Below are 24,895 nucleotides of genomic sequence, written 5' to 3'. Positions count from 1 at the left end.
TAAATACCTAATGTGGGGAGGGAGAGGAAATCACTACCTAAGGAAGTCACTGATTAGATCAGGTGCCTCAGGCTCCTCTCTTAGTTGGTACACAAGGCCAAGGGAGGAGCCTGAGGGGCCTGAGCCAATCAGGTCCTTAGGCCCCTCCCTGTGCATCACATGATGCATTGGGGCAGGGCCTAAGGCCCGCATTGCGCTAGAGGAGCCAGAGGATCTGACTGGGCACCCCTCCTGTTCCCAAAGTAAAGGGAAGGGGAGGCTGATGGCAGAAGGGAGTGAGCATCTTTCCTGCTGGGTTTTTTCAAGGGGGGGGAGGTATTTGCCGGCAAAAGGGAGTGGGCATCCCTACTGCCTTTTTTATCCCCCTTCTTCGGAAAGCCAGGCCCGATGTTAGGAGGAAATGGGCATAGATTTTGCCCGGTTTTTTTGGGAGTGGGGAGAGGTATTTGCTGACAGGAGGGAGTGGGCATCCCTCCTGCCATTTTTTTTTAATCGGGGCGAGAGGGAGCGCATTTTTATTTTATTTTTTAAATTGGCCAGATATTCAGTGTGTGTAATATCTGTGCCATTAAAAAACTGACCCACCCCCCCACCCCGGAGCCCTGACAGCAGTGACACATTTCAATCCGATTTAGGTCTTATTGATTTGAAATGGTCTCCTGATCAGCTAAAATATCTTGGTATCTTATTCACAAGCATAGAGATATTCTCATGTCCCTAAATTTGAAGACTCTTCAATCTAAAATATATGCTACTACACCTATAAACTAAACTAAACTAAACCTTAAGCTTATATACCGCATCTTCTCTATAAGGATTGACATGGTTTACAAGAGTTTAAGAAAGGAAAATATAATAAGAATTAGTGGTTATATAGAGAGCAGTGGAAATAATATTTTTGAAAATATCCACGTTTTCAGAAGTTTTCAAAATAATTGGAAAGAGCCCAAATTACGCAGCTGACAGGAAAGTTATTCCAAAGCTCACTAATTTTAAAGTAGAGCGATTTCTCTAATCTTCCGATATAGATAACACCTTTTAACGAGGGGAAAGATAATTTAAGCTTTTGGATAGATCTGGTAATATCAGGTCTCACAGAGTTCCAGGATAGAGGAATTAAAGGGGGAAGAGTGCCATGCAAGATCTTAAATGTTAGGCAGGCACATTTTAAGTAAACCCTAGAGATTACTGGGAGCCTGTAAAGTTTTAACAAAAGCGGGAAAACATGATCATATTTGCTTTTTGCAAAGATCAACCTAGCTGCAGTATTCTGGATCTGTTGAAGTCTTTGAAGACTTTTCTCGGTTAAACTTAGATAGGCCGAATTACAATATATGGAGGAAAAGGGTCTCAGAAATCCAAACCATAGACTACATTGCTGTCCATTGGTTATATCTGGATTGAATTTTCTTTCATCGATCAAAAAAAAAACCTCAAAAAATTCATATAAAGTTACATTGCAACATTTCTTCCATTCCTGAGCTCTCCGCATACCTAGAGAAATTCAACATCCTAAGCGACAACCAATCTGGCTTCCGCGCGGATCACAGCACTGAAACCATCATAGCCGCCCTTCTTGACCATCACCACACGCTCTTTAGTCAAGGCTCTAGTGCCTTAATCATACAACTAGACTTGAGCAGTGCCTTTGACCTGGTCGACCACACCATTCTCCTGGAATGCCTGGCACACATTGGCATCTCCGATCAGGTCCTCAACTGGTTTCAGGGGTTCCTAATAAATAAATCCTACAAGGTACTCAAGAATAACTCTTTCTCATATAGCTGGGACAACATCTGCGGTGTCCCGCAGGGCTCCCCCCTATCCCCCACTCTGTTCAATATCTACCTGGCCTCCCTAGGTAACCTCCTACACACCCTCAAGCTGAAATTTTTCATCTACGCAGATGACATCACAATAGCCATCCCTCTAACCAGTTTTTCACCAGAACTACTCGAATACATCACAAACATCCTCAACCAGATTTAACTCTGGATGCTATCATTCAGACTGAAACTAAACCCTGATAAAACAAAATTTTTTCTAGCCACCCCCAAAGATAAAATCAGGGACACTACAATTCAACTGAAAGGAATGACTTTCCCCCTCGAACATACCTTAAAAATCCTGGGAGTCACGTTTGACAAAAATGTATCCCTAGAATATCACACCGACCTCATAGTCAAGAAATGCTTCTCGGCACTCTGGAAACTCCGCACTATAAAAAAATACTTCGATGACACCTCGTTCCGCCTTCTAGTGCAAGCCTCCATTCTAAGCATCCTAGACTACTGCAATACAGTGGTGCCTCGCTTAACGGACGCCTCGCACAGCGAACGCTGCGCACAACGAACTTTATGTCTTGATCCGTACAACGAACTTCGTTTCACACAACGAAGTCGCCCGAGCTGCATCCTTCCGCGCAGGCACTGCGCTTAACTGCCCTCTCTCCGCCTGGTTCCCTCTTGCCCCCCCGACTCCCCGACACGATCGGGGCAAGAGGGAGCTCAAGCCCTCTTGCCCCCCCGACTCCCCGACACGATCGGGGCAAGAGGGAGCTCAAGCCCTCTTGCCCCCCCCGACTCCCCGACACGATCGGGGCAAGAGGGAGCTCAAGCCCTCTTGCCCCCCCGACTCCCCGACACGATCGGGGCAAAAGGGAGCTCAAGCCCTCTTGCCCCCCCGACTCCCCGACACGATCGGGGCAAAAGGGAGCCCAAGCCCTCTTGCCCCGCCGATTCCCCAACTCCCCGACAATATCGGGCCAGGAGGGAGCCCAAGTCCTCCTGGCCACGGCGACCCCCTAACCCCACCCTGCACTACATTACGGGCAGGAGGGATCCCAGGCCCTCCTGCCCTCGACGCAAACCCCCCCTCCCCCCAACGACCGCCCCCCCCCCAAGAACCTCCGACCGCCCCCCCAGCCGACCCGCGACCCCCCTGGCCGACCCCCACGACACCCCCAACCCCCTTCCCCGTACCTTTCTGTAGTTGGCCGGACAGACGGGAGCCAAACCCGCCTGTCCGGCAGGCAGCCATCGACGGAATGAGGCCGGATTGGCCCATCCGTCCCAAAGCTCCGCCTACTGGTGGGGCCTAAGGCGCCTGGGCCAATCAGAATAGGCCCGGGAGCCTTAGGTCCCTCCTGGGGGCGGGGCCTGAGGCACATGGGCCCAACCCGACCATGTGCCTCAGGCCCTGCCCCCTGGAGGGACCTAAGGCTCCCGGGCCTATTCTGATTGGCCCAGGCGCCTTAGGCCCCACCAGTAGGCGGAGCTTTGGGACGGATGGGCCAATCCGGCCTCATTCCGTCGATGGCTGCCTGCCGGACAGGCGGGTTTGGCTCCTGTCTGTCCGGCCAACTACAGAAAGGTACGGGGAAGGGGGTTGGGGGTGTTGTGGGGGTCGGCCAGGGGGGTCGCGGGTCGGCTGGGGGGGCGGTCGGAGGTTCTTGGGGGGGGGCGGTCGTTGGGGGGGGGGGGGGTTTGCGTCGAGGGCAGGAGGGCCTGGGATCCCTCCTGCCCGTAATGTAGTGCAGGGTGGGGTTAGGGGATCGCCGTGGCCAGGAGGACTTGGGCTCCCTCCTGGCCCGATATTGTCGGGGAGTTGGGGAATCGGCGGGGCAAGAGGGCTTGGGCTCCCTTTTGCCCCGATCGTGTCGGGGAGTCGGGGGGGCAAGAGGGCTTGAGCTCCCTTTTGCCCCGATCGTGTCGGGGAGTCGGGGAGGCAAGAGGGCTTGAGCTCCCTCTTGCCCCGATCGTGTCGGGGAGTCGGGGGGGCAAGAGGGCTTGAGCTCCCTCTTGCCCCGATCGTGTCGGGGAGTCGGGGGGGGGCAAGAGGGCTTGAGCTCCCTCTTGCCCCGATCGTGTCGGGGAGTCGGGGGGGGGCAAGAGGGCTTGAGCTCCCTCTTGCCCCGATCGTGTCGGGGGTGCCAGGGACCACACGGAGTCACCCACCGTACCACCCGATTCGGGTAAGCGCAGGTATCGGTGGGTGGCTTATTTGCGGGGGGGTGCCTTATTTTACATTTTTTTCTAAAAAGGGGGGGCTGTCTTATTTGATGGCCCTGCCTTATCATCGGGGAAACACGGTAGAAAAAAAAAAAAAATGAACAGTTAAGTCCCAGTTTTTGCCGCTGAGACTCTGCCCTCTCACTGTAAAATTAGACTCTACTTAGTCTGTCTTTAAATTTAAAAAATGTGTGTTGTTTTAAAAAACAATTATGTTTTTAGATGTATCTAAATAAAAATAATAACCAAAAATTTATCTTTTTTTATGTCATCTTAGCATATTTTATGCTACAGAACGAATTATTTTTTTTAACATGTATTGTTATGGGAAAACGCGTTTCACACAACGAACGTTTCACATAACAAACTTGCTCCTGGAACGGATTAAGTTCGTTGTGTGAGGCACCACTGTATTATCTACCTGAACTCCACGAAGAAAATTACCAGGAGACTAAAAATGATCCAGAACACCGCCATTCGCCTCATCTATGGCCTAAAGAAATGGGAACATATCACCCCGTTCTACCACCAACTCCACTGGCTGCCTTTCGAATCCAGAGTGCTCTTCAAGTTCGCATGCTTCTGTTACAAATCGGTAAATGGCTATTCACCAAGATACATCAATCCCCACTTTAACCTCTACTGCTCCTACAAGAAATCCCGCAGAATTCAACTGTTCGCCTTCCCTTCGCTAAAGCTGTGTAACCTCAAAAGATTCCTAGACAAAATCTTCGCCTTCCACGCAGCCAAGCTGAACCCATGGCTAGCCCAAATGATACTGGAGGCCCCCACTTACCTCGGCTTTAGAAAACTACTCAAAACCCGCCTATTCAGCAAACAAGACCCCTAACCGCCCCCTCCCGGTAATTGCCTGACCTTAGCCCCGGCTCAGCTCTTCCTTCTTGATCACTTCTTTCCCCCCTCTCTTCTACCCTCCTCCTTCTTCATCTGCCAAACTCAGCTAATTATGTTGTAAACCTGATATATTGTTGTAAATCTGTATGTCAATGAGGATCCTAACCTAATTGATGTAAACCGCCTAGAACTCGTTGGGTATGGCGGTATATAAGAATAAAATTATTATTATTATTATTATTGTTATTTTATTTTTGAATCTCCTTAATTTCTGCTTTGACTTCTAAGTGGTCTTCATATCATTTATCTTGGTGGGGTAGGATTGAAGCAGTTAAAATAACTCTTACTCCTATCATCAGTTATATCTTGGGAATGCTTCCTAGACTTGCCAGCTGTTCTTTTTATAAAGATCTTGAAGCCCCACTTTCTAAATTTATTTGGCGCAACAAACCTCCATGCATTTCTCTCTTTACATTAGAGCTACCTAAAGTACATGGGGGATTGGGTTTTGTGGATTTTTATAAACACCATCTTGCTATGTTCTTGAGATATGATACTCTATGGTCAGTCGATGCTCCTCAGATCTCCACTCCACCTGCTTGATATTTTATTGAGACACATCTAACTTCTCCAATTTCGCTGAAATGCATTCCCATCCAGGAAAATATTAAATATTTATCATCGTATGATACCATCAAATACACTCACTATGCCATACAAGCGCTTAAAAAGGTTTCTCCTACACTTTCGTGGAATAAATCTTCTCTCTGCTCCTCTTTGGTATAATCCTAATATTAAAATTGGTGGTAAGCCAATATGTTGGTTCATATGGAAGGAAAAGAATATTTGGTATATTAAATAACCGATGGATGACAATAAGTCTTTACTCACCTTCCAACAATTGCAAACTAAATTTGACCTCCCCTCTACGTAATTCTATAGATGGTTTCAACTACAGCACAGAATTTAAAATGGCCTCTATATCCTAATGTCCCTTTAATATATCAAAATTTCTGGAACTCTGTCATGTAGGAATTACTCAAGGTCATAAGGACTTTACTTTATTATAAATTTTTTATATCATCATCTATAACTACTATTATAACTACCGTATTTTCACGCAGATAACGCGCACCCGTGTAAAACGCGCACACGGGTATAGCGCGCAGAAACCACGATTTTATGTACAAAAACTTTTGTATACCGCGCTCACGGGTATACCGCGCATGCAGCCCGACTGCCCTTTCGCCCGCCCCGACTCTCCTCTGGCCACCCCGACTCTCCTTTCGCCCTCCCCGACTCTCCGTGCGCTGTCCCGACTATCCGTTCACCCTCCCTGACTTTCCGTGCACTGCCCCGACTCTCCCTGCGCTGTCCCGACTCTCCGTTCACCCTCCCTGACTTTCCGTGCAGTGCCCCGACTCTCCTCTGGCCACCCCGACTCTCCTTTCGCCCTCCCCGACTCTCCGTGCGCTGTCCCGACTATCCGTTCACCCTCCCTGACTTTCCGATACATCCCCCCCCCCCCCGGCAGGACCACTCCTGGGTTGGGCCCATATGCCTCAGGCCGCGCCCCCAGGTGGGACCTAAGGCTCCAGGGCCTATTCTGATTGGCCCACGCGCCTTAGGCCCCACCAGTAGGCGGAGCTTTGAGACGGATGGGCCAATCCGGCCTCATTCCGTTGTTGGCTGCCTGCCGGACAGGCGGGTTTGGCTCCCGTCTGTCCGGCCAACTACCAAAGGTACGGGGAAGGGGGGTGGGGGTGTCGTGGGGGTCGGCCAGGGGGGTCGCGGGTCGGCTGGGGGGCGGTCGGAGGTTCTTGGGGGGGGGGCGGTCGTTGGAGGGAGGGGGGTTTGCGTCGAGGGCAGGAGGGCCTGGGATCCCTCCTGCCCGTAATGTAGTGCGGGGTGGGGGTAGGGGGTCGCCGTGGCCAGGAGGGTTTGGGCTCCCTCCTGGCCCGATATTGTCGGGGAGTTGGCCGGGCAAGAGGGCTTGGGCTCCCTCTTGCTCCGATCGTGGATGCGGGTGTGGGTGGGAGCGCGTGCGAGCGGTCCTGCTGGGGGGGGTGAATCGGGCGTCGGGCGGGGTAGGAACTATGTAAAAAAAAATTTGTATACCGCGCTCACGCGTATAACGCGCGAGGGGTATGCGCGGTAGGTAAAAACGCGTATAACGCGCGCGTTATATGCGTGAAAATACGGTACTAAACGCATTTGGACATCTGAATCTACTTGGTCAGGATCTGATGACCAATGGATAAATTTTTTAAAGTATACACAATGTCCTACACTATCCACCAATTTAATGCAGTCACCATATTTTTTTTTTCAATAAAGCATATTTTACTGCATATGACTAATAAAAAATTTTTAATTACTTAAAATTCCTAATTGTTCTTACCTCTCCATGTCTCAATCTTATGTTCTTCTAGTTCATATATCTGCACCTAAATTGAAAGAACAAAAATCTGTTGTTCATTTTAAAAAACAAAACCCACACACTTATGAGGTGATTTAAAAGCAGTTCCAAATGTAAATAATGGCAGTCCCATGTGTGGCTTTGTCATAGTCTAATTCAGAATATCACTATTTACATGTGGATGCAGAAAATTTGAGGTGGTATGTTTCAATCCCCAATGTAGCTTCTTATGACCCTGGCAAGTCACTTAACCTTCTATTGTTCCAGGAACAAGAAAAACTTAGATTTTGAGCCTATTGGGGACAGAAAAAGTACCAGTATATATAATATGTAAAATCAAAGAAAGGCAATGTACCAAATGCAATACCCATATTTTGGGCAGGCCAAACATTTATATATCGAGAATTTTATATATCAAGAATTTCCCCAATGAGCTCTGCAACAACGGAGGCAAAGAGAATTTTAAGTGGTGCTTTTTTCTGCCAGGGTTTTATTAGAGGAATTAAGGTAGTAAATATCCTTACACTCCCATTTTTTTTTTTAAAGTTTCTAAACACTGGAGACCTTACATATATTATAAGCACCAGCATGTATGGAATTTGCAGAACAACAACTTTCATGTGTAAGTGCAAGCACATGTATGCAGAAGCCTTTCACAAATGCTGCTTCCCTTGTATGCACCAGCAAATATATATGCATTCATTAAAAACTTAAGTAAAATACTGACAGAACTGACATTGCAGTCTGAATGTTCCAATTCCTCTCTCAATGGCCTACGCAAAATGGCCTTACACTTATATTAGTTTAATCATAAGAATTAAAAAAATGTTTATTACTAGCCCAAAATGCAAACATGAAGACTTAGCAATTCAGTATTGATGCTAAATGAAAAATTAAATGGCAAATTAAATGACAATCAGCTTATTCATCATTACTAACAAATTTGCTCATGTAGTGAAAAAATCCTGAGAAGCAAAAGCATTAATTTGGATTTTGATGAGCAGTTGACAAAGAAAATCAGATGCAGTTTCCCAGCCACTAGATGTTGTTGCTTGAACAGTAATTCATGGCAACATAGATGTGCTAGAAGGATGATAAGAGAAAGGATTGAGAAGAAAATATACACATAAAGTTGGAAGGAGAATATATTCATCACACAGTCTACTTAACAGCCGCCATACTGGGCCAGACCAATGGTCCATCTAGCCCAGTGGTCTCAAACTTGTGACCCAGGAACCACATGTAGCCCGCCAAGTACTATTTCACGGCCCGCGGTCTGTACTAGTACTGCCCACTCTTTGCAGCGTCCTCTGGCTTTCCCCCTGGCTTCCCGCTCTTACATTCAGCTAATTACCACAGCCTGCAGAAAGGATTGACGGTGCTGTAGTGATCTTCGCAGGCTGCCGTTGTCCTCAGCAGCACGTTCCCCTCTGCCACAATCCTGCCCCTGATGTCAGAGGAGGGGCAGGACTGCGGCAGAGGGAACATGCTGTGGAGGCCGATGGCAGCCTGCAAGAAACGCTACAGCACCGGCGATCCTCTCTGCATGCTGCGGTAATTAGCTGAAACTAAGACCGGGAGGCCAGGGGGGGAAGCTGGAGGATGCTGCAAAGAAGGGGGGAAGATTTATAAACTATAAAAGAGTTTTACCTCATGCAAAATTGTCATTTCTTTAATAAGACATTAACTATTTTTTTCTGCGGCCCTCCAAGTACCTACAAATCCAAAATGTGGCCCTGCAAAGGGTTTGAATTTGAGACCACTGATTTAGCCCAATCTCTTGTTTCCAACAGTGGTCAATCCAGGACAGAACCTGGGAGAAACCCAAATAGTAGCAACATTCCATGCTATTGATCCAGGGCAAGCAGTGGGTTCGCCCCATGTCTGTCTACAGCAGTGATTCTTAAACCTATCCTGGGCAACCTCCAGCCTGCCAAGTTCTCAAGATATCCCTAATGAATATGCATGGGGCAGATTGGCATGCCTGCTACCTCTATTATATGCAAATCTGCTTAATCGTATTTTTTGCTCCATAAGACACACTTTTTTCCACCCACAATATAGGTGCGTCTTATGGAGCAAATAGCCTTTTTTTTTTAAACCCCCCCCCCCCAGGTACCTTTAAAAAAAAAAAAAAAAATTCCGGTGGTCCAGCGCTATAAAGCAGAAGAGGATGCCAGAACTTACCCCCCTCGAGACCAGGTCTGGAAGCCGCCGGGACACACAGGTGCTCGAGCCCCTCTGCTTACTGCTGCAGCGATGTCCCTCGCTGGATGGCTGCCTCCTCTTGCAGCACAGTGGTATACAAGGAAGGCATGAGCTTTTTGCGCTGCTCCCTGAATGGCTGGCGTCAGTTAGTTCCAGTTGTTAAACATAAGGTTCCCCAGTATATGCCATACTTTTTCGGACCCCTGAAAAAGGAGTGTTTCTTCGAAACACGGACCATGTTGGGTCTGGGTTCTCCATCCTTTTTGGATACAAACTGTTTTAGGTTCATTTGTTAACGTATGGTTATTAAAGACTTGGTGTCTTGCACACCATTGCTGCAGTTTTGTTTTTTTTTTTGTTCCTTGACCGACATAAAACTGCAGTTTCGTTGGATTTTTTTGTTTGTGTTTGCCTTTCTACAGAGAGACACATTCTTGCGGATATAATCTTAATATTTACAACCAAACAGCTTTGTTACATTATAAAATTACTAATTTAGTTATACTATTAGAAATACATAAATAATTATGAGATTGCAAGGTGAACTATCTCCGGTTTAATAGGTTAATCATTCATAGTTAGACAACTTTTCTGCTGTACCTTATTGATAGGAGAAAAATGATCATTACATTAACCAGGGCTGTGGAGTCGGAGTTGAGGAGTCGGAGGAAATTTCGGGTACCTGGAGTCGGAGTCAGAAGTATAAAAAACTGAGGAGTCGGAGTTGGAACATTTATCTACCGACTCCGTTTTTGAACTTGGCATACCAATCACGAGCAATTCTTTCAGCTATAGTACCCACTATATACACAGCACAAATGTTGCAAGCAGCTTCTGCGGCCTTAGAACCTTGATTAAAAGCAAAAAGAAGGTGGTGTCGAAAATGCTCATTTCTCTCAACTTGACATTCCATTTTAACGATCTGAAAATTAACCAGTGCCGTGGAGTCGGAGTCGGAGGAAATTTCAGGTACCTGGAGTCGGAGTCAGAGTCTGACGTACAAAAAACTGAGGAGTCGGAGTCGGAACATTTATCTACCGACTCCACAGCCCTGACATTAACAATTTTAATAGTTTTATTTAGCCAAACCAATAACATTATAATATATGTATTTTTAGATTTGCTTAAACATCCATGTTAACGGATGTGGTTAAACAAAATATCTTTAAACTATCAGCTGGGTCCACAATGAAAAACGTAATACTGTCTTCTGTAGCTCACTCATCTTCATGTTCTTGTTTGTTCATAATCTGGAAAAGAAAAACAAGCTTTCCTGCTTTATTGGGTCCCAAATGATTTGGCAAGGAAGAGAATATTCTTTCTATGCCAGCAGAAGCAGCTACTGCAGTTTCCAAATGCTTAATAAGTGACCTCCACCAGTGTGACCTTTCTTTAAAACATCATCAACAAACATACATTTCTTGAATGGTTCCTCCTTAGCTCTGAAGTTTATAGTTGGCATTACAGATGGATGATTCCTGGATAACCATGTCTTCAGCACTTAAGGTTTGACCCCGATACTGGATATTGACAATATTTGCAAGAAAATAAGCTGGAGACTGTGCTTGTCCCATTCATTTTTTTTTTAAATGCTTGCAATTTAATTCTGTCAATGTGCAGTTCTGTTTTTAAGTGCTCACGAAGTTCCTTCCAAATTTCAACAGCATTAGCAATAAAACATCTATTTTTCTGTATTTTGTTTAAAGCTTCAGAAATTGGTTTCAGGATTCTCAGCATATCTTCAATATTCCTCTTAAACCCAATGTTGAGGATTTTGGCCGTTATCAGAACTATCTATTTTCTCTCAAATCGGGTTCACATACACATCAGAACAGAACAGTTGATATATTGCTCAAAACAGTCCACTTTAGGGTTCCATCCAATTAGGGTAGGAAAGGGTTTGGTTACTGAAATAAGTTGAAGATGTCAGATCTGAGCTTCCTTTCGTCCAGCACAATAAAATGAGAATACTCCAGCTATCTTCTGAATGATCTTTGGACTGCCTCTGTGTAAGCGTGGTAATGGGTAAGTTGACTCTTTCATATATGACCAATGTGTTGATGCTCTCTTGCAAATGGTCTGAGTAACTGAGATCTTAAAATGAAAGACAGGTCTCATTTCTCAGATCTGAAGACAATGTAGAAGTTACAGCTTCCTGCCTGGAAAGGCCAATTGTGTCTCATCTTGTTGCTGAGGCTTCTTTAGCAAGAATCTGGATGGGGGAACCTTGCATCTGATGACCTTCCATTTATCCTCAAGCATTAACGGGCTGCATTATTGACTACAAAAAAAAAAAATCTCAAAAGGAACTGTTGCTCAAAATTTAATGTGAAATAAATCTATGTATAAGGAGGAAAAAGGACCTCAGATATCATGCAACAATACTCAAAATAATCAGCTTGATTGGTTCCACTCTCTTCATTGGTCATAAAAAAAAATCTTCCTTGTGCTTTTAAATATAATTCGTTAATTTGTTCATTATGCCTTTACTTTTAAATTTTTTTGTATGTTTTGCACTTATATACTACTGATAGTGTTTCCTAATATCATCAGAACTGACAAGTCAACAAAAATCAATGGAGCACTTATCTTATGAAGAACCTGACAAGAGACCACGGTTTCACCAAAATCATTTTGGCTTTGTCAGGGTTTCAATCGCTTAAGTCAACAATTCTGTGGAAAAAAACAAAAATTAATCATTCATTTTATATAGACACATGAACAAAGTACTGTATTATAACTTATTACTTATATACTAGGAAACCGCTTACAGCAGTGCTCACACTACTATAGTCAAAATGGTGCCCAGAGTCTTTTGAGACACACTGATATTTCAATACTTAATACGTCACTTCTGCAGAATGTCCAAAGATATTTGCAGTGTCCAGGCTTGCAAAGTATATGCGTGTCTTAAAGGCACATACCCCAGTCAATAGAAATATTCAATTCTGCTGATTCTAAAGTGTTCAATTAACAAATCCACCTAGCCTCTTGGTGTTGCAACCTCCTCATTCGGTCACTTTCTCTCCTGAGTTACGGCTCAGTGTCAACAACAAAATACCTTAAATCACCAAACTTCTGACCACATGACACACAATGGCCAAAGATTCACTCAACTTCTGCCATTTGAACAATGGATTCATGTTCTGACATTCTGATTTTTAAACATCTTAAAGCGAGTCCAAATTTACAATTTCGGGTACAGACATCAAATGGCATTGATAACATTCAACTTTGCAATTCGTGACTGTTGTAAACTATAAAAGTTGTGCCATCACTACCACTGGATGATGAATCTTCTATAAAAACTTGTTACCTTTCCTTGTCCATATATGAACAAAATATATCCTTGGAGGTATAAAAATGAATAATTCCCAGAAGACAGTGCACAATGGAAAAGTTTCTATAGAAGATTCACCATTCAGTGATAGTTCGTCCAGTAGTAGTGATTCACCAGATTTATTTGGTTTTTTTTTTTTAAGAAAGAAGAAACCCAAGATAAGGAGGAGAGAGAAGAGGAAGAAAGAAAATCCCGCCCTCAGACCAGGTCTCAAATTTAAAAAAAAAAAAAAATTTGTGGTGATTAATCTCTCTTAAATTTTAACCCTGCTTGTTTATTCTCTCGTCATTACACGTCTCAATTACTGTAACTCCCTTCTTCAGGGCTTTCCACAGACAGTATCAGATATAGACAGCAATTGATTCAAAACACAGCTGTCAAATTAATACATGGTGCTAAAAAAATTGATAGGTTTACTCCTCTCCTTCAGGCAGAACACTGGCTCTCCATTCAATACCAGTTTATTTTTAAGATACAGTGACATACCAAATTCTTCATTCTAGTCTTTCATTATTTCTGTTCAAATTTCTCCCAAGAGCAGCTCCTGGTGGTACCCTCATTCCTTCAGGTCTGTTCATGTCTTGCTAGAGCTACTTCATTCTCAGTTGTTTCACCAGACCTAAATATCTATGTACTGAGCTCTCATTCCTAAAATTTAAAGCAATTCTTAAAGCTCAATTTTTACAAAGGCATTTGATGCCACCATAACTGTAACCGCTTCGCCACCCTTCTCAGTGAGTCCACCCTGTTCACACTTATGTATAACATATAATTTCCATTCACTCTTGCTACTTCTTGTTTATCCCCGAGCAAATTTTAAACTATGATTCAATTTCTGGAATTTTTTTAATCCCCAAGTAACTTAATTCTACCTATTGTTTCTCTCCATTGTTTTCAGCCCATTCTCTTATTTATATATTTGTAAACCACTTAGATATTTTTATCATTTATGGTTTATTCTTTCATGGGCTGTGTCAAAAATTTGGTGATTTAGAGTGTTTTGAAATTGATCTTGAGCAGCTGCAAAAAAGGAAGTGACAGGATGAGAAGATTGCAACAAAAAGGCAAGGTGGATTTATTAATTGAACACTTTAGATCTAGCAGGACTAAATATTTCTATTGACTGGAGCATATTTCTTTAAGACACTCATCTACTTTGCAAGCCTGGACACTGAAAACATTTTTGGACATTCTGCAAAAGTGATGCCATTAAATATTGAAATATCAATTTGAGTGTCTTAAAAATTTTAGAAACATAGAAACATGATGGCAGATAAAGGCCAAATGGCCCATCTAGTCTGCCCATCCACAGTAACCATTATCTCTTTCTCTCTCCGAGAGATCCCACGTGCCTATCCCAGGCCCTTTTGAATTCGGACACAGTCTCCGTCTCCAAAACCTCTTCTGGGAGACTGTTCCATGCATCTATCACCCTTTCTGTAAAAAAGTATTTCCTTAGATCACCTCTTAACTGCATCCTATACCCTCTTATTCCAGAGCTTCCTTTCAAATGAAAGGCTTGACTCGTGCTCATTTACATTATGTAGGTATTTAAACATCTCTATCATATCTCCCTTCTCCCACATTTCCTCCAAAGTATACAGATTGAGATCGTTAAGTCTGTCCCCATATGCCTTATGATGAAGGCCACATACCATTTTAGCAGCCTTCCTCCGGACCGACTCCATCCTTTTTATATCTTTTTGAAAGTGCGGCCTCCAGAATTGCACTATGTAGCGTGAGCACTGTTTTAAGCTGTTTCGTAAAGTAATAAATTACACAAGTAATGCAGTGCTTTATTCATGTGCCTTTACAAGATAATTAATTTTATGAGGGGGGGGGGGTTTCCACAGAGTTAAGATTGAAAGCACTTATACAATTTTGGCTTCATAAGTACTCTGCTAAATTTTACTGAATTGTTAGTTCTGATGGCATGAAACACCTACCAATACTGTATATATAAAAAGCCTATAATACAAAACAATATAAATTTAAAAGAAAAGCCATGAACAAATTACACAACTATGTTTAAACAGAGGGCTTTTTTTTTGTTCTTTAAAGACCAATGATTTGAGGATTGGCTATTTTGGGTCTTATTGCATGGCTTTATTGTCTTTTTCCTCCTCATACATGGTAGATTTGTTGTGCATTAATCTTTCAAGTTTCAAGTTTATCAAGTTTATTGGAGTTTTAATATACCGACTATCAAGCTAATATCTAGCCGGTTTACATAAAATTTAAAAAAAAAGGAAGAAAAAGAGAAAAAAAAAAAAAAAAAAGAAATTTAAAGAGGTACAAATAATATAAAATATTAAATAAATTAGAGTGTTTAGTGAACAATCAAGACTTTAACATAACAGACTAGATAGTGGGGGCAAAAGGGGAAGGGTGGGTAAAGTTACATTGTAGAGAGAAAAAGGAGATAGAGGGGTTGGGGTTATAACATATAGGGTGGGGAAAAATGAATGTGATGTAGAGTAGTATATGAAGTATGAAATTGAAGAGAAGTTTAGACTGAAGAAAATGCGTCAAGAAATAGGAATGTTTTTAAGCTTTTCTTGAATTTATCGAGATTTTGTTCTTCTCGAAGTGGTTGTGGGAGAGAGTTCCACAGTGTCGGGGCAGATACCGCAAAATTTATTTTTCGTGTGTAGTAAAATTCTTTTATAGAAGGAATTAGTAGGAAATTTTGATTTGTAGATCTAAGAGTTCGAGAGGAGTACTGAGGAATGAGAAGTTTGTGAAGAAATAATGGTAAGTGTGAAGATTTTATTTTGAATGTCAGTAGAATAATTTTGTATGTGATACGATGTGTCACAGGAAGCTTTCAGCAATAGTTCCTTTTGAGATTTTTACAGTCTACAAGAACTGGTATTCTGGGTTTTCCCTGTAGGGCTGGATTGCTGGGCTAAAGGCAACATGCAAGAATGACTCTGAAGAGGACTGTCCTTCATTTTTTCTTGCTATAGATGCTTCTAGCATTTCTTTGGGGGTAAAGAGTACCTAGGACATGTCAACAAAATTCTTCAAGGATGCAAATTGGAAACATTGTTCTTGATATTACATTTAGTCAGACTCTTATGCTGCACTATCCGACTCACAGATTGCTCAACAATTTCTTGACTGCTACTAACATTTATATATCTTAGAAATTACTCCATCCAACAACCTATTTCACAAATGTTTTGATAATACTGACCACCCCACCCTAACTAGTTAACAGACTTTGATATGTGGTGGGGTTATTATCTGTAAGGTATTGATTTTCTAATAGTCTAATTTCTTGCTCAAGGGCAGTAAGTTCTTTCGTTGTTTTATATAAACCTGCAGAATAGTTTATTATTGAACCTCTAATTGAAACCTTAAAGGCATCCCGCCATATGTGGGTTGAAAAATTTTGCATAGGACTGAGAGTGAAGTATTCCGATATAACTTTATCCACTAATTGGATAAAAGAGTCATCAGGTAGTAAATGAGAGTTAAACTGCCAAGTAGCGTGTTTTTGTGGAGGGCATATGTTTGAGAATATTAAGGAGTGATCCGATATGGATTTACAGTTGACTCCACCTAGAGAATGACACGGTGACAAAATTCGTCACCGTTCCCGTCCCCACGGATAACCGTGGGAAATAATCCCATGTCATTTTTTAGTGTCTATTTCAGCCTCAGTCCTTCTACACCAGCATTCTTCAAAGCAAAGCTTGTGGGTCAGTGGCTGTGCTTATGTGAGCCAAGGATAATGAAGCCATTGTGACATCACTGATGTGATTGGCTCTTAGGCACTGGTGGAATGAGGCATTATGACATCACAATATTTGCTTTGGATACCAGAGACTGTCATTCTGTAGTGTCTGTCTCAACCTCAGTCCTTCTACACCAGCATTCTTCAAAGCAAAGCTTGCGGGTCAGTGGTTGTGGCCATTCATACTCTGATTCTTCCCTCTCTCCTTAAAGAATGACATGAAGATGGTTTCCCGCTGTTATCCGTGGGGACGGGAACGGTGATGAATTTTGTCACCGTGTCATTCTCTAACTCCACCTAAGTGCATGTCGGTTAAGCGCACGCTTCGGTTATCCGCAGCCTACCACCATGGTCCCTTTTTTTTTTTCCATTAAAGTCAATGGACATAAATTCTGGATAATTGCAATTTTGATAAGCACACAATCTGCTCATGCGCACTGTTATAGGTCCCACCTCTATTCTTTCATGTTACGTTCACTCCAGTTAAAAGCAATTACGTTCTCACGTGGATGAACCACGTGTTTCGGATCAGCAGTCTAGGCCTGGCCAGGTGTTTGAACTTTTGGAACTGTACCATGGCGTCATTTGGACAAAAATTTTTGACTTTGGCTGAACGTGTTGATGTCTTAAAGAGACTTGACCAACGGGAGAGTCAGGTCTTTATTGCAAAACATTACAGTGTTCATTCTAGCCAGATTTCTTGGATTTACCAAAAAAAAAAAAAAAAAAAAGCAAGCCATAATAAGACTGGCAAAACAACAGCAATTCTACCAGAAAATGGAAAAGAATTGGGAGGCTGGAGACATTGAACAGGCATTGCTGCAATGATTTGCTGAAGCTATTAGTCGTCAACTGCCAATCAGTGGGCCTCTGTTGATGGAGAAAGCAGCACAGCTATCCGAAGAACTGAGCGTAGAAGAATTCAAAGCAACAAACGGATGGCTAGAGAGGTGTAAAGTTCGTTAATGGCATAAAATTTAAGAAGCAGAATGGCGAAAAACAAGACATGGATGAGTTTGGTGCAGAAAGATAGGTCATTGAAGTGTTGCCATCAATCATTGGTGGATATGAACCATGCAACGTTTTCAATGCCGATGAAACAGGCCTGTACTGGCGTGCCATCCCTGATGAAACATTGGCTTTCAAATGCAGCGAAACTGTTGGCTTCAAGGTGCCAAAGGAATGACTGACATTGCTGCTCAGTTGCAACATGGACGAAGTTGAAGAGCTCGAGTCACTGGTGATTGGGAAGAATCGAAATCTTATGTGCTTCAAAAGCATTAAAACACCTGCCTGTTGGATATGAAAGCAACAAAAACGCATAGATGACTGTGATACTGGATTGAATGGTTGCAGAAGCTTGACAATCTGATAAGGTGTGGGAGGCACATTGTAATGCTGTGTGATAACTGTGCAGCACACAGCAACGATGTAAGACTAACCAACATCAAACTTGTGTTTCTTCTCAGTAGTCGGATCCACAGCCTGACTCATGCAATCTGCATGCAGAAAACAATGTGATTATTTCAGTGGAATGTTGGTTTAAAAAAAGGTTTACAGTGCCGTTTCTATAACTGAACCATGTTAGATTGTATTCAGTGTGCTTTTTGCTGAATAAAAGTTTTATTACATTTGACTACAGCGTACTGTGATTTTTCCTGACTAAAAAGTGGTACTCCGACTAAGCGCACATGGCAGTCTGGTCCGGAGGCCTTGTACTTAAGAGGAGTCGACTGTACTATGAATCTGAAAATTGGTAATATTGGGAGTAAGACTCTGAAATAAGGAAGAAGTCTATTCTAGAATAGCTAGAATATGAGGGAGAGATGAATGTAAAGTCCTTTTCAATAGGATTCAGGAGTTTTCAAAGGGTCTATTAACCCCAAATTTTGTGTAATGTTTTGTATGGCAATGTTAGATTTAGTTGGATGTAATCTACATGAGGAATGCCTGTCAAGAATGTAATCTTGATCAAAATCTCCTCCTAATATAATGTAGGAGGATGCACAGGCGAGCTCAGTTGCAATTTTGAGAAAAAATTCTGGGAGTAATTATTTGGAGAATAAATATTAAGAGAGGATTAGAAATGAGTTATTGATAAGACACTATATGTAATTTTGTAATGGATTTATGAATATTATATATTATACAGTAGCTATACCATTTTTCTTTTGGGGAAACTGCTGAATATGCAGTTAAAATATAGTTTTTGTCTGAAACAGTTAGAGTGGGATTCATTAATGCAAGTCTTTGGACAAAATTTCTGCCTTAATGTTTGATAATTTCTGCCTTAATGTTTGATAAATACAAGAACTTATTTTTTTTAAATGGGGTTATTTAACCTCTTTATATTAATTGATACTACTTCTCATATGCAATAATATATATAAAGTTGTTATTAGAGCTTTTGGAAATTGTTTGTATAAATGTAGCACCAAGAAAATTTAACCTATAAGTGAAACACAAGATAGCATTCAAATTAGATTGTGTAACTAGACACCAAGGGGCTGATCCTATAAACGGGTATCCCAATTGTAGACAGCGGTAGGTGCCTTACCACTGTCTAGCAGCCAATCAGGATTCACATTTAAAAAAAAAAAACCCAGGGCAGGCGTTTGAAGGAGACACAAGGCTGGGCATGGTTTTGCTCAGAAGTGGCCTTGGGCAAGCTTAAGTGACCCTAGGTGTTTCTCTAAGGCCGCAACAGATGCTTGAAATTTAGGCCAGTAAAATGCTGGCCTACATTTTAAATAGATGTGGCTGCTAAGCTGCCCCCCTCCCCCCTGGCTGAAGCAGTCGGGCAGGAGGGATGACCACTCCTTCTTGCTCCCTCTCCCCTCCCTTTGAAAACAGCTGGGCAGGAGGGATGTCCATTCCCTCCTGTCCCCGAATTCCTGCCCTCCCTGTTGAAGATCGGCAGGAGGAATGCCCACTTCCTCCTGCTGCCATTCTCTGAACCGCCGCCCGTAACCCTCGATACCCAGTGAACCTTAACCCCAAAGGTTGCAGGCCCCCACCCTGCATCCATAGATCTACCAAGACAGCCCCCACCATGTACCTTGTATGAGACAGTTCAGCCGGAGGGGTGCTTACATCCTCCGGCTGGCAGGCCTGCCACTCCAAAATGGTGGGCCTTCCCCTTCCTGAGGGGCCTAAGGCCTTGATTGGCTCAGATACCTTAGACAAGGAATCCTTCTCATTCAGACACATGTGATTCTCTAACTGGTGCCTGTGACATGGGTGCAGATTAGAGAATTGGTGGGGTTAAGCGTCTGGTCCATTAGGGCAGACGTGATTCTGTATAGGACACCGGTGTGTGATTTTCAGCCGCTTCTTAGGCAGTAGCTGAGACCAACGTCCTATAAAGAATTTGCCCCTAGGCATGGAAGAGATGGTCCTGGTGAGATGAGACTAACAGAGAGACAACCGACCAAAACATGCATATGGTCCATGCAGATTGCAAATAATATACAATACTTATGACAGATTTAACAATTCAAATTTAGAGTAAAGGCTGAGTGATCATCAACAATAGTGAAGATCTCATTTGATTACAGGTTTAAGAATGAATATCAAACATGATATGGAGAAGATTTTATATTCAGATGTAGCAACCAACCTGAATTATGTTTTAAGTCAAGGAAAGTGTCCAGAAATTGTTTTAATGCATCTGGTTGGTGACGGGACAATCGTGCGCCAGACACATGCGTGCCACGGGAAAATTTAGTTTTAAAGAGCTCCGATGGGGGGAGTGGGGGGAACCCCCCCCTTTACTGCATACTGTTCGCGTTAACATTGGGGGGGGTGTTGGGGGTGCAACCCCCCACATTATAGAGAAAACAGAACTTTTCCCGAAAAAAATTGGAAAAAGTTCTGTTTTCTCTATAATGGAGGGTTCCAAACCCCCCCCCTCAACAGCAGTGCAAACACTATGCAGTAAAGTGTGGGGGGGGTCCCCACTCACACCCCACTTCGGAGCTCTTTAAAACTAAGTTTTTCCGTGGTGCGCTGGTGTTTTGCGCTGAATTGTCTGCCCTCCATTGTCGGCGCGCTCGTGTCTCGTGTGCGACGGACTATGAATCATCTGGTTCTTCTACAGCGACTCTACATGCGATAAATCTGGAATCGTTGATGAGTTACACCAAAGACCATCTTGGAGTATTGGAAATTTTTTCTCTTGTCGGTTCACGGTAGGATCCAGTTGTTCAACATGGTGGTCTTCCCCAAATGGCTTTATGTTTTACAACTTCTGCTCATTCGGCTGCTGAAAAAAGACTTGCAGGCATTGTACAAGCTTCTTTTGAGCTTCCTCTCGGGGGGGGGGGGGGTGTCAGAAACCTCATAAGTCCTTTCGGTTTTTACTGGGAGTCTGGAGGCATGGGGGAAATGAGATTCCCGAGGTCCAGAAGTATAATCAGGCTCGTTTACTCTGCTATCTTGGAGACTGGATATTGGGTCAATCGGTCTATTCTTGTTTTGACTAAGAAGCCGCTTACTATCATCCCTGGCATCTATCTTCACTTTTACATGCTCCTTATACATCTTTGCCGTCTCACTTGTGGACCAGCATGTTATTAACTTCTTTACAAGATGTTTGGTGACTAGTCGTACGCTTGTTGGCAGGTTGTCCGGAGATTTCAGATCTGTTGCCTCTCTATGGGGAATTTACTTTTTTCCCCTGGCAACAATAATGCCAGCTTTAGATGGTGGGCGTGGTTAGGGGTTCACTCTCTTGTCCCATGTTTTGCAAGCCGATGGATCTCTGGCGGATATTTTGTCAGAGGGAGGACATTGTGGGGGGTGATTATTTTGCTTATCTCCAGTTGCAGCATTATATTCGATCGTTGGATGCACCTGCTCTTGGTCTCCACTTGGGGGACAAACCACACTCTTTTTTTGAGTGATCTGAGCCAATGGGCCTCTCTGTATCTTGGTTTTATCGGGAATTACAGGCTCATTCCACGGGTCCTTCCTGGGATGGGTTGCTTCCTAGGTGGAGCCCTGAGGTGGGCATCTCTCCAGAAGATTTGGATCTGGGTAGTCTGGTTAGGAGAATCCCTACTTTATCAGTGAGTGCGGAGTTAAGAGAGTGCCAATTCTGACTGCTTCATCGGGCTTACTTTACTAAGGATCATCTTTTCTGGGCTGGTTTGGCCGCTTCTACGGACTGTGAAAAATGCAAGCGGAGGGTAAAGTCCTTTTTCCATGCCTTTTGGACTTGTTCAGTGGTGCATTGTTTTTGGAGGCATCTGATCAGTTATTTGGAACGTCTTTTGGGGGTGTCTTTGGTGTACTCGCCTGCTGGATTCCTGCTAGACAAGTATGAGGCCTTTCATCTTTCTAAATCGCTTTCACAGGCTTTTAGTTCGTAAGGCAGGGAAGTTGGCTAAATGAGTGATCCTGCAGGTTTGGACTTCTGCTGACCCCCCTTCCTATTGGGCTTGGAGGCATCGCTTTCATGCTCTCATGTTACTGGAAAGAGAACAGATGCATTTCTCCTTTAAACAAAAGAACCTTTTTCTGAAAATTTGGGAGTCCTATTTATCTTCTTTACCTCATCGGGAACGCAGTTTGGTCCTAAATTCCTTTTGATCTGGATTGGCATGCTGGGTGTTTCATGCCATTTTTGACCCAGAGCTGAGAGCCTTTCTGCCCATCCTGGGGTTGGGGTAGTCACTGTGGAAGAGGGATCTTCTGTTCTTTGGGAGGTTGTTGTTGTTTTTCTCTTTTTCTTCTCTCTCTCTTTTTCATTTCTCCTCCTTTACCTGTTTGAGTTTGGGGGTTCTGTGCTTTTTGTTTTCCTCCCCTCGCGGGCTGAGGTCTATCAGAAACCAGGACCTTGGTTCATTCTGGCATTGCTGCAGTGTTGATGTCTTGTTGCTCTGATGGGGGAGGGACAATTTGCTCTACTGCAAATTTTGATGATGTGCTGTTTGTTCCACTTTTGGATTTATTACCATTGTTGTTGTGTTTTCTTGTATGCTGTTCTGCTGTTGGTGCATATTTTCATCAACAAAAATTGTTTGAACATAATGCATCTGGTTCATTAAAGGATCTTGTTGAATTATGGATCATGACTCATTCTTGCTGAATATAGTAGGTCATACTGAGCTCTGAGAGATTTAAGACGATCCCTCATGAATCCCTCTTTTTTGAACTGTGAATTTACTGAGATCTGGAAAAATAAGGATTTTCATACTGTTGTGAAGTAGTGGAAATTTGATTTTAGCTTTTTGGAGGATCAAGAGAGCTTAAGGGTATCAGAGGATCCAGAGGATGAAAGGGCATGAGTGCTGTATGTTTGGTGAGATTCAATTTCAAGCAGCATTTCAAAGTAGAGATCTAAAAGCAAAGGAGAAGTTTTTCTAAAAATTTCAAGGGCTCCAATCCCTCTGTGTCCTCTCTGATGCCGAGAATTCTATTATTCCATCTGGAACAGTTGTTGAGGTCTTCCAGGTCCTTTTTGAGGTTGGTAATTTCTTTCATCTTGGTAATTTCTTTCATCACAAACTGAGGTGATAAGTTGGATTTTATTTCATTTATTTCCTCTTTTAATTCAAAGAGTGAATGATAGTTTTCCTGCATTATTCCTTTGATAGAGAGAATTTCATGCATAATACTTTGCACAGTAATTTCTTCTGTTTCATTGGTGTCCGTTGTACCATATGGTGGAGAGAGATCGTGTTTTGGTTTTTTGGGAGCTGGAAAGGATGGTTGCTTAGAGAGTCTGATTTGTTAGGCATTTTGGCCCGGATTCTATATATGGCCACCGATCGCATGTCAATCAAGTGACAGCACCATTTACAGAATCATGCCTTCAGGAAAGGAAGGTGCTGGAAACGTAGGCCAAGGTTTTCAAAGCCTACATTTCTGACACTTACCTTTAAAGTGAATCGACTTGTGGAGGCGCTTTACAATGCATAAGGCTACTTCCAGTCAACAATGGTGTTAAGCCTCATAAAACACCTCTGTAGGCACCATTCCAGTGTCTTTTTTTAGGTGCTGGTATGCACCTACATTTTTTTAAACCACTTTTAATAAAATTTAAACAACAATTTCAACTTAAGCTAGGAACCATTTACAGAATCCAGGATTTGAGCTACTCAAGGTTTGGTTAGAGCAGAATGAAAAGTCCAAAGTTGATGGATGCAATCTACTGGATTCGATGTCCCAATTTCAGGAGCTGAAGAAATCAGTCAGCCATCTTTTGTAAAAGCCCTCCATGCACACATTCTTTATTGTACTCACACGAATAATATCAGTAACTGTAACCTAAATTAGGCTGATTAGGCTGTTTAAACAGAAATTCAACATTCTCTAGAACACTGTTACAAAAGAGCAGCTTATGATTCACCTTAGTTTCTAGGATCAACAGTTTCTCTCTACTATTATGGCCCATATTAATCAAAACATGTTAAGGCATGCAATCTTGGCACAGTGTAAAAAGCTTCACTACATACAAATAACTCTAGTTCAATCAAGCCTAACTGTACTTCCAACACCAGCACCAAAGAGTTTAGACTAGAGTATTTATTCCAAACAAGCTGATACACATGCAGAAGAATAATAGTGGTACATTGGGTCTTTGAAAAAAATGCTAACAAATATGATTACAAGATAGTCATCCATATCAGCAAAACAGGATTGCCTGTACACTATGCAGTAATTAAAGCAGCCCTGCTAGCTATGTTCTGGACTGGATAGACAAATTCTTATATGTGTTCCCTCCAATCCTTCTAATAGGAAAAACGCTATTCAGACTCAGACAAGAACCAGCCACCATGATTCTCATAGCTCCACGGTGGCTGAGACAACCCTGGTTCCCTCTTCTCCTTCGATTCAGTGTCAGGGAACCAATTCCACTGCAAACCTTTCCAACTCTATTGGACTTGGAACGAAGGATCCCTTCTCCAACCCAATCTCCATTCTCTACTTCCTGGTTTCTCTCTCCCAATGTGTAGATGGCTTCCAACTCTCTGCTCCAGTGTTAGCCATCATAAATGCCTCCAGAAAACCCTCCACACAGCAATGCTACCACTTCCAAGTTTTACCTTCTTGTGTCGCCTAAAGGCATGATCTCCAGACATACCCTCTGTCATCAGTGCTGGACTACCTTTTACATCTCTCTGACACTGGCCTAAAAACCACTTCAGTACACGTCCATATCAGTGCCTTTTATATACCTTTGAACAAAAATCATCTAGCTACACACCCGTTAGTTTCTAGGTTCATGAAAAGGCTCATAAATTCAAAACCTCCAAATCAAACCTCCTCCAGTTGCTCAGGACCTAAATGTTCTTCTCACCACTTTGATGACACCT

General features: G+C 42.9%; 1 protein-coding gene across 10 annotated transcripts in view; it reads right to left on the bottom strand.

Moving 5' to 3' along the window:
* Positions 1-24,895, bottom strand: part of PRKAG2 (protein kinase AMP-activated non-catalytic subunit gamma 2) — a 642,927-nt gene that overhangs the window by 75,597 nt on the left and 542,435 nt on the right. For all 10 annotated transcript variants that reach the window (XM_033931676.1, XM_033931673.1, XM_033931675.1 and 7 more), the window contains one exon: positions 7,267-7,312. In XM_033931676.1, the coding sequence (XP_033787567.1) occupies positions 7,267-7,312 (46 nt within the window). The remainder of the gene's footprint in view (positions 1-7,266; positions 7,313-24,895) is intronic.

Source organism: Geotrypetes seraphini, chromosome 2 (genome assembly GCF_902459505.1).
Source record: "Geotrypetes seraphini chromosome 2, aGeoSer1.1, whole genome shotgun sequence".
In the NCBI taxonomy this organism is placed as follows: Eukaryota; Metazoa; Chordata; class Amphibia; order Gymnophiona; family Dermophiidae; genus Geotrypetes; species Geotrypetes seraphini.
The sequence above is the reverse complement of the archived record's forward strand: the minus strand, read 5'-3'. Positions and strand labels throughout refer to the sequence as shown.